Source organism: Oncorhynchus mykiss, chromosome 19 (genome assembly GCF_013265735.2).
Source record: "Oncorhynchus mykiss isolate Arlee chromosome 19, USDA_OmykA_1.1, whole genome shotgun sequence".
Taxonomy (NCBI): Eukaryota; Metazoa; Chordata; class Actinopteri; order Salmoniformes; family Salmonidae; genus Oncorhynchus; species Oncorhynchus mykiss.
In genome coordinates this window covers 15,267,151-15,277,824 of record NC_048583.1, presented here as the reverse complement: position 1 = coordinate 15,277,824, position 10,674 = coordinate 15,267,151, and the positions used below count along the sequence as shown (strand labels likewise).

At 41.6% G+C, this 10,674-nt stretch overlaps 2 protein-coding genes across 3 annotated transcripts in view; both read left to right on the top strand.

Moving 5' to 3' along the window:
• LOC110498659 overlaps positions 1 to 10,674 on the top strand; it is a 40,341-nt gene that overhangs the window by 9,315 nt on the left and 20,352 nt on the right. The window contains exon 4 of one of the 2 annotated variants that reach the window (XM_021575304.2): positions 5,369 to 5,530. The exons of the other annotated variant lie outside the window; for it this stretch is intronic. Within the exon in view, the coding sequence (XP_021430979.2) occupies positions 5,369 to 5,530 (162 nt within the window). The remainder of the gene's footprint in view (positions 1 to 5,368; positions 5,531 to 10,674) is intronic. 2 annotated transcript variants of the gene reach the window in all.
• On the top strand, positions 5,965 to 9,481 carry LOC110497415 (zinc finger and SCAN domain-containing protein 20-like). The gene is made up of 3 exons (XM_021573510.2): positions 5,965 to 6,016; positions 6,239 to 6,366; positions 7,822 to 9,481. The coding sequence occupies exons 1-3, from the start codon at positions 6,004 to 6,006 to the stop codon at positions 8,827 to 8,829; spliced, it is 1,149 nt and encodes a 382-aa protein (XP_021429185.2). The 5' UTR covers positions 5,965 to 6,003; the 3' UTR covers positions 8,830 to 9,481.

The following is a 10,674-nucleotide window of genomic DNA, read 5'->3' as shown; positions in this document are numbered from 1 at the left end:
CTGATGACTTGACTTATCATAGCTGACATATTTTTACCCACAACATATTTGTCCACCATGATGAGTTTAACAACAATGCCATTCTGTAACTTCAGTATAGGACTCAAACGTAGTGGAGATGGGTAAACACTCCATGTTAAAAGTGTGTTTATCTGTCTGTGCGTGTGTACGTACCTGAGGGAGTGTATGTATGTCTGTTAGTGATGCGCGGCTTGACTCACTGAGCAGTTCCCCTATGGTTATATCTGCAGGGAATGTTTAAGGGTCATGAAATATTGTGTGGTTGGTGGCGAGCGGATTGAATAAAGAGAAACGATAGCTTTCAAAAAAATCCATAAATGTTTAATTATTGTGTCATTTATATCTATAGGGTACATTTAGCCTAAAATAATGAAAGAAAAACCTTTTAGTGGCTTTAGTGCATAAGCCCAAGTTTTAGCCTACACGCCAAATTCACATAGAAATACAGTGCCTTGCGAAAGTATTCGGCCCCCTTGAACTTTGCGACCTTTTGCCACATTTCAGGCTTCAAACATAAAGATATAAAACTGTATTTTTTGGTGAAGAATCAACAACAAGTGGGACACAATCATGAAGTGGAACGACATTTATTGGATATTTCAAACTTTTTTAACAAATCAAAAACTGAAAAATTGGGCGTGCAAAATTATTCAGACCCTTTACTTTCAGTGCAGCAAACTCTCTCCAGAAGTTCAGTGAGGATCTCTGAATGATCCAATGTTGACCTAAATGACTAATGATGATAAATACAATCCACCTGTGTGTAATCAAGTCTCCGTATAAATGCACCTGCACTGTGATAGTCTCAGAGGTCCGTTAAAAGCGCAGAGAGCATCATGAAGAACAAGGAACAGACCAGGCAGGTCCGAGATACTGTTGTGAAGAAGTTTAAAGCTGGATTTGGATACAAAAATATTTCCCAAGCTTTAAACATCCCAAGGAGCACTGTGCAAGCGATAATATTGAAATGGAAGGAGTATCAGACCACTGCAAATCTACCAAGACCTGGCCGTCCCTCTAAACTTTCAGCTCATACAAGGAGAAGATTGATCAGAGATGCAGCCAAGAGGCCCATGATCACTCTGGATGAACTGCAGAGATCTACAGCTGAGGTGGGAGACTCTATCCATAGGACAACAATCAGTTGTATATTGCACAAATCTGGCCTTTATGGAAGAGTGGCAAGAAGAAAGCCATTTCTCAAAGATATCCATAAAGAGTGTCGTTTAAAGTTTGCCACAAGCCACCTGGGAGACACACCAAACATGTGGAAGAAGGTACTCTGGTCAGATGAAACCAAAATTGAACTTTTTGGCAACAATGCAAGACGTTATGTTTGGCGTAAAAGCAACACAGCTCATCACCCTGAACACACCATCCCCACTGTCAAACATGGTGGTGGCAGCATCATGGTTTGGGCCTGCTTTTCTTCAGCAGGGACAGGGAAGATGGTTAAAATTGATGGGAAGATGGATGGAGCCAAATACAGGACCATTCTGGAAGAAAACCTGATGGAGTCTGCAAAAGACCTGAGACTGGGACGGAGATTTGTCTTCCAACAAGACAATGATCCAAAACATAAAGCAAAATCTACAATGGAATGGTTCAAAAATAAACATATCCAGGTGTTAGAATGGCCAAGTCAAAGTCCAGACCTGAATCCAATCGAGAATCTGTGGAAAGAACTGAAAACTGCTGTTCACAAATGCTCTCCATCCAACCTCACTGAGCTCGAGCTGTTTTGCAAGGAGGAATGGGAAAAAAAATTCAGTCTCTCCATGTGCAAAACTGATAGAGACATACCCCAAGCGACTTACAGCTGTAATCTCAGCAAAAGGTGGCGCTACAAAGTATTAACTTAAGGGGGCTGAATAATTTTGCACGCCCAATTTTTCAGTTTTTGATTTGTTAAAAAAGTTTGAAATATCCAATAAATGTCATTCCACTTCATGATTGTGTCCCACTTGTTGTTGAATCTTCACAAAAAAATACAGTTTTATATCTTTATGTTTGAAGCCTGAAATGTGGCAAAAGGTCGCAGAGTTCAAGGGGGCCGAATACTTTCGCAAGGCACTGTATGTTATCGAGCTGTCATTCTCATTTAAATCAAGTTTAAGAAGCCCGAGTCTGAGGTCCTGAGTGCTCTGGAGCAGGTTTTCATCAAGGATCACTCTGTACATTGCTCCGTTCATCTTTCCCTCGATCCTGACTAGTCTCCCAGTCCCTGCTGCTGAAAAACATCTCCACCGCATGATGTTGTAACCACCATGCTTCACTGTAGGGATGGTGCAGGTTTCCTCTAGACTTGGCATTCAGGCCGAAGAGTTCAATCTTGGTTTCATCAGACCAGAGAATCTTGTTTCTCATGGTCAAAGTCCTTTAGGTGCCTTTTGGCAAACTCCAAGTGGGCTGTCATGTGCCTTTTACTGAGGAGTGGCTTCCATCTGGCCACTCTACCATAAAGGCCTGATTGGTGGAGTGCTGCAGAGATGTCCTTCTGGAAGTTTCTCCACATAGGAACTCTAGAGCTCAATCAGAGTGACTATTGGGTTCTTGGTCACCTCCCTGACCAAGGCTTTTCTCCCCCAATTGCTTAGTTTGGAACTAAACTAAGCAATCTGGCCAAACTTCTTCCATTTAGGAATGATGGCCACTGTGTTCTTGGGGACCTTCAATGCTACAGAAATGTTTTGGTACCCTTCCCCAGATCTGTGCCTCGTCACAATCCTGTCTCTGAGCATCTTAAATTCTTTGAAGTACAAAATTCAAAAGGCACTCGCACATCTGAGCCATCTTTTTTTGCAGGTGCATGGTAACAGTTGAACAAGATGAAGGAAACCGCACACTGCTCTTGATAGTATCACTGATCTTTAATAATCTCACGGCCTTCGTCAGAGCTTTTGTGAGTAAAAAAAAAAATTGGCACCCTTATGTAGACCTAGCCCCGCCCACATCCGTTCCACTCATCGAAAGGGGTTGGAGGGGAAGGAAAAACAAATAAGTGCTACCAAATATAACAATATGCTTTTCATAAATATTTGAGTATGTAAATTAGACGTATTAAACACGTCTATAAAACCACAATGAGGACATAGCAAGTTTTCATTAATCATTGGGTACGTCGTACGAAAAATGATGTCCCTATCTTAAATAAATAAATTCATGTTCAAATTCACAACATACCATACATAGGCATTTAATCATTAAGTCCTTTAGGAAATAATGTCTGGAGGGTGAAAATCCCAAAACATTCTCTTTTACTCAGAGTATTATTAATATCACCACCCCCTGTCTGATATCTTAACTTTTTCTATACCACAAAATCTAAAGGTAGAAATGTCATTAAAATGTACTGCGACTGGATAATCCGTCGTTTCTCCTGATTTGAACTTTTATGTTCACTAATCCTCTGTTTGTGAAAACGAGAGGTTTTACCGACATTGCAGAGCCCACATGGACATTTAATAATGTAAATAACATGGGTGGTGGAACACGTAATAATGTCATTTATTTGGAACCGTTTTCCTGTGTGGGTGGCAAAAATATTCACACTTCATCATATTGTTGCACTGTGCGCATCCTCTGTATTTATAGCTACCATTTGGAAGAGGGCGTAACAATTCTTATTTATTTTGACTATTTTCTGATGTCTTCACTATTATTCTACAATGTAGAAAATAGTAAATATAAAGAAAAACCCTAGAATGTGGTGTGTCCAAACCTTTGACTGGTACTTTATGTAAATAAGGTATCTGTTTTTAAACTATTTGTTAACGGTTTTTGCTTTGTCATTATGTGGTATTGTGTGTAGATTGCTAAGGATTTGTATGTATTTAATACCTTTTAGAATAAGGCTGTAACGTAACAAAATGTGGAACAAGTCAAGGGGTCTGAATACTTTCCGAATCCACTGTAAGTATTTCTTGCATTAATATGACACAGCAAATGTAGGTAAAAAAAACGTATAATAATTTGACTTCGAAACAGGTTTGAATACAAATTTCTTTCAGCATCTTGAGAGAATGCGAATGCAGTTCGATACTGTCTGGAGAGGTGCTATCTTTTTCAGCATCATAAAAGCTGATAGTATTTCAATCACATAAAATATGCAACCAAGCCAAACTGAAATCTTATCAGAAACTTCTTGGGTCGTTGTCACAGCTTTCAATTTCCTTACAACCGGTCAAACTAATGTCATTTGGAAATTTTGCTGAGAAATTCATTCCCGTTTTGTATTTTTTTTATTGCATTTTCTCCCCGGTCCCTAAACGGCTTGTGAAAGAAACAGAGATGACAGAGAACTTCATCAATGTCAATTAGATTGAAGCATTGGTTCTATCGATTTGTGACATTCTGGTGAGCAAGGGTTTATTTAGTCTTCTACGGCAACATGTAATGACAGAAGAGAAGCCTCATGTACTGTATCTACACTGAAGAAAATATAAACGCAACAAATAAAGTGTTGGTCCCATGTTTCATGAGCTGGAATTAAAACTCCCAGAAATGTTTCATAAGTACAAAAATATTATTTATCTCATTTTGTTTACAAATTTGTTTGCATCCCTCTTAGTGATCATTTCTCATTTGCCAAGATAATCCATCCACCTGACAGAAGTGGCATATCAAGAAGCTGATTAAACAGCATGATCATTACACAGGTGCACCTTGTGCTGGGCACAATAAAAGGCCACTAAAATGTGCAATTTTATCACACAACACAATGCCACAGAGGTCTCATGTTTTGAGGAAGCGTGCAATTTGCTGTTGCCAGATAATTTTATGTTCATTTCTCTACCATAAGCCACCTCCGTTGTTTTAGAGAATTTGGCAGTAAGTCCAACCAGCCTCTCAACCTCAGACCACCGGGGGGGGGCTCATTCTGATTGGCTACCATGTGGGTGGGCCTATGCCTTCCAAGGCCCTGTGCCCTTGCCGTCATGTGCAATCCATAGTTTAGGGCCCAATTTATTTCAGTTGACTGATTTCCTTATATGAACTGTAACTCAGCAAAATCTTTGAAATTGTTGCATTTTGCGTTTATATTTTTGTTAAGTATAATTACAGATAAGTTGACTATCAAGTAGCACACCACAATGTAGGAAATTATAAGCAAAATCAGGCAAAAAACAAAAACACCCCCTGTCAATTTTTTTTGTTGCCATCTCTGATTGTAGCCTATAGCGCATTTTCTATATTTACGTGTTATGGTTGGGTGCGGGGCCTCTGATTTTCACTTTATTACACATGGTCAGGAGGATGGGGTGGGTTGTTAGCAATTGCTTGCTGGTGCAGGTGAACAAACCCATACACCAATGTCTGTGTAATTTGTACCACCTCTCTCTTCCAGGAGGAGGGTCCGAAGGTGCTGCTGGGGAAGGAGGAGGGGTGTGAGGAGGGTCTGGGGAACCCTGAGTGGACCATGGTCATGGAGGACAACCAGACTTCACCTCCTCCTGAACCCACAGAGGAACCAGCTGAGCAGCACAGGACCACACACAGTCTCACTGAGGTGAGCCCACTGTGAGCTACTGTCTGCATGGTATTAGTTCAGGGCCTGTATCCACAAAGCCTCTCAGAGTAGGAGTGCTGATCTAGGATCCTTTTAGATCATAATGAATAAGATTATATGGCAAGATCCTAGATCAGCACTCCTACTCTGATTCTCTTTGTGGATACGGGCCTAGGTCTTCATACATGTTGTCTTAAGTGTGGGACCATGCCTTTGAGTTATCAAACCATTAAAGAGTGTCAAGTAATCAAATCAACTAACACATTTGCATAGTACTCATAGCAATCCCTCATTACCCAATCAGAAGATGCTCCATAGCAAGGTGCTCATCAGATTTCTTGATCCAACATCCTCTCACGCTGTATCTCTTACAGTCAGTAGACATGGAGGATGGGAAGCCTGATCTGCTGCTGGTCAAAGAGGAGACAATAGAAGACGGACCAGAGAGCATTGACCTGCTGAGTGGACTAAAGATGGGGGAGCAAGGTAAGGTAGAAATACATATAGCCTGCATACAGTAATATACAATATCGTCAATGAGAATAGATGAACCGCTTGGCTATTTTTGAAATCAATACAACTTATGTTTACATACATAAACACACATTATCACGTATGAACTGGACCAGGTAATTGACAACAAAAAAACTCCATATGTAGAGTTCTCTTCCATGTTTGTAAAGTCTATTTTATAACCTCTTCCTGCAGTTGGTTGGCTGGAGTGTAACAGAGGAGACTGGGCGGCCATCTTGGATTCCCAGACCCAGACGGGTGCAGCTATGGGCCCAGGGGACAACATCACCGAGCAGGGCTTGACCAGAGGCGACATAGTGGAGGTCAGTGGATGGGACAGCATCCTCAACTCTGGGCTGGGGAACAACACTGTTAACCACAACCAGAAGCACAAAACAACATATCCATGACAACAGACTGGCTGAGACCAGGGCAAGGCGTAGATTTGGTCTGCAGGGACTGGGAGGTATCCGTATACGGCTGGAAAGAACAGACACAGACTCTGCTAGCGATGCTCCATCCTGCTCCTATAGTTGTCATTCAGAGAGACTGACGGAGCCTCAGGTTAACCCCCTAACAGGTGCTGCCTTCAGCCTGCCTTCTATAGGATCTATCAACTGGAACATGGACCCTGTGACAACACAGAGAGGAGCTACCTCAGGATACACCAGCAGAAAATGATTAGTCTATGCTGATATGTAGTAATAATAATAAATGTATTTCATTATTTTAAATAGCGCTTTTCATACAGAATGTCAGTCTCTTTTAAAAAACGAACTAAAACAAGTTCAGGGAGCTGGCAGTTCATGGGAGAGGGTCTTCCACAGCTGGATGATGATGCAGTTCAGTAAAGGAGTAGCGTGATTGGAGGCAGCGTCGATGGTACAGCCAGGGAGGGAGACACATCAGTCAGACAAGCCTGGAGCTTTTCATCAAGCACCTCTGTCTCTACAGTTCACAGGTCCTCCTCCTCTGTGGGTAGGCTGGAACCTCCACCACCGAATGTGTAGCCTCCCATCTGGGTGATGCATCGGCAGCAATAAGTGCCTGGAGGCCACCACACCTGGGCAGTAATCAGCAACAGTCTCCTACGAGGCCAGCCTGTGTCATCCCCTCACACCACAGTCTACATCTTTCCATGTAGTACTAGTTAGTTAGTTTGTAGTTAATTCTGCTGGTTTTGGATGTAGTAGAGAACTGGATGAGGTGAACTGAGGAAAGAATGAGTATGATGAGGCAGAGTAGATGATATGGTGATGGTTGGTGTGATGGTGTCTTACAATGCTTCACTGAGGAAGAGTGACAAAAGTTGACCCTTTAGGTTGATGCTTGTGTTTTATAGTGAGGTAAGGATAGTGCCTTAATTTATGTTTACTTGACATGAAATAGTGAAGCTGTGTGTGTAATGTAATGTTGAACCTTTTCCGAAGTCCTCAAAATTTCATTTTATCAATGCGAGGGATTTACAGAAAAATGTATATTACCATAGTGAGAAAAGTTATTATTCTTGTCTACTTGACTGTGCTGACAATCTTTTTAAATAATTGCAGGGACTGAGTTTCCTTTATCTCAGTCGAAACAAAACATTACATTTAATTCTTGAATCAACACAAATGGAAATGTTTGATAAACTCCAATCGCTACATATTGTTAGGTACTTGAATTACTGTTAGAGATGGGCTTGACTGTGGTTTTATAATATCATGTCATGTTTCTGTGTACAGCAAAGAGTTTCTCATATAAACCTTAATGCTTTTCTGTTCAATTTGTTATTACAGTCTGCAGTCCATGAGGACCTGCTGATATCCGGTGTTCCTGGCGGGAGAGACTGGACCTGTGAAAGGGCTGGTGTCAAACCCTGGGCCCGGATCTGGACCCTGGATCAGGAGCCTTCACTCTTCCATCCCAAGTCGGAACCAGGACCGAACCACGAGGGACAGAGACTCCACCACCACACAGAACACAACCAGTGGACAGGTGGACTGAACAACCTCAGTCCTGGTAGTCATCAGATAAACAGAGGCTCCAGTCTGCAGCCCAGGCCCTTCTCTTTACAGTCTCATTGCAGGGATGAAACAGGGCCTGGGGCTGATAGAGATAGACCCTCCTGTTCCTATGATACAAACACCACAGTATCCATAAAGAACAGAGCAGGTCACCCTGGGCTTCAGCCTTTACAGAGAGCGGTGGGAGACCCCCCTGGTGGGAGTCTAACAGGAAGTCTGTCTTCTCCTTCAGGGTCTCATCTAATGCCTGGTGAATGGGTCCATATAAGGCCTGGGTCAAGCCTTCCTCAGGTACCTCATGGTTACCCCACCAATACAGACAGGGTCAGGATGGGCGTTCACCACAAGATGTACTTAACCTATAACACAGGGCACCATCCAAACAACACCCAAACAATGGCTAGAGGTCAAGGAGGGAGCTCAAAGACTAACCACATGAGGGTGGTGGCTCCCGCTTCTACCTCCTCTGGTGTCATTGGGTCACAACGTGGGAGGCAGAGCATTAAGACAGACGCCGACAAGCCGTACGCCTGCCCCACGTGTGGGAAGTGCTTCTCTGAGGCAAACTATGTGAAGGAGCACCAGACCGTTCACACCAAGGAGAGACCCTTCAAGTGTAAACTATGTTACAAGAGCTTCTCCTTCCGGAGTAACCTTGTCAGACATAGGAGTGTCCACAATGGGAAGAAACCTTTCAGCTGTACTCAATGTCATATGCGCTTCTCCCACTCGTCCAACTTGAAGAGGCACCAGAGGGTCCACACAGGGGAGAAACTCTAAAGCTGCCCCCAGTGTGAGAACAGGTTCTCACACCAAAACCAGCTGAAGATGCACCTGAAGGACCACACTGGAGAAAGGCTGTTTGTCAGGAAGAGTTTCTCAGAAAGGAGCTACTTCGGGATACACCAGCAGAAAAACAATTCCACTCTATAACATAGAAAGTAACCATTCCCCTCGATAGCTTCTGAAGTTTAGATCAAACCCTGCATTAAAGACAAAGATTAATTTTCATCGTCAGCTGAAAAGATTATTCCTGGGTAAACTACTGCATCCAGACATTGTGTGATATATAAGCCGAAAAATACTATTACGTATTGATTTTTGTACTGTGTAGGCTATATATGATGTTCACAAATGCCTTTCTTTTGAGACATTACACTAACATTTTTGTCAATTAGAAGACTTAAAATTAGTGCATTCATCTTAAGAAACCTGGGTAAGACAACCACAGCACAGTTATAGGAAGTACATTTTTCCTCAAAGTACTTTGTGCCTTCAGAAAGTATTCACACCCCTTGACTTTTTTCCACATTTTGTTCTGTTACAGCCTAAATTTTAAATGTATTAAAATGGATTCATTGTCAAAGTGGAAATGTGTTTTTCGCAATTGTCTTTTAAGTCAATGAGTATTCATGCCATCTATTATGGCAAGCCTAAGTAAGTTCAGGAGTTAAACTGTATTTAACAAATCACAAGTTTTATAGACTCATTCTGTGTTCAATAATAGTGATTAGCATGATTTTTCAATGACTACCTCATCTCTGTACCCCACACATATAAATTACATGTAAGGTCCTTCAGTTGAGCTGTGAATTTCAAACACAGATTCACACACAAACACCAGGGAGATGTTCCAATGCCTCACAATGAAGGCCACCTGTTGGTAGATGGATTTTTAAAAAGCAGCCATTGAATATCCGTTTGAGCATGGTGAATTTATTAATTACATTTTGGATGGTTTATCAGTACACCCAGTCACTACAAAGATACAGGCGTCCTTCCTAACTCAGTTGCCGGAGAAGAAGGAAACCGCTCAGGGATTTCACCATGAGGCCAATGGTAACTTGAAAACAGTTACAAAGTGTAATGGTTGTGATAGGAGAACCGAAGATGGATCAACACCACTGTAGTTACTCCACAATACCAACCTAATTAACAAAGTGAAAGAAGGAAGCCTGTACAGAATAAAACTATTCCGAAACATGCATCCAATTCACATGTGTTGGGGGCAAATCCAATAAAACACCTTACTGAGTACCACTCTCCATATTTTCAAGCATAATGGTTGCTGAATCATGTTATGAGTATGCTTGGAATCGTTAAGGACTGGGGAGTTTTTCAGGATAAAAAAAAAGAATGGAGCTAAGCACAGGAAAAACCCTAGTTCAGGTCTGCTTTCCACCAGACACAGAGATTAATTCACATTTCAGCAGGACAATAACCCAAAACACGAGGCCAAATCTACACTGAAGTTGATTACCAAGAAGACCGTGAATGTTCCTGAGTGGTCGAGTTACAGTTTTGACTTAAATCTACTTGAAAATCAGGCAAGACCTGAAAATAGTTGTCTAGAAATTATCAACAACCAATCTGACAGAGCTTGAAGAATTCTGAAAAGAATAATGGTCAAATGTTGCACAAGCCAGGTGTGCAAAGCTCTTAGAGATGTACTCAGAAAGACTCACAGCTGTAATCACTACCAAAGGTGATTCTAACACATTGACTCAAGGGTGTGAATACTTATGTAAATTAAATATTTCTGTATTTTATTAATACATTTGCAAACACTTCTAAAAAATGTTTTCACTTTGCCATTATGAGATATTGTCACGTTCATCATAATGA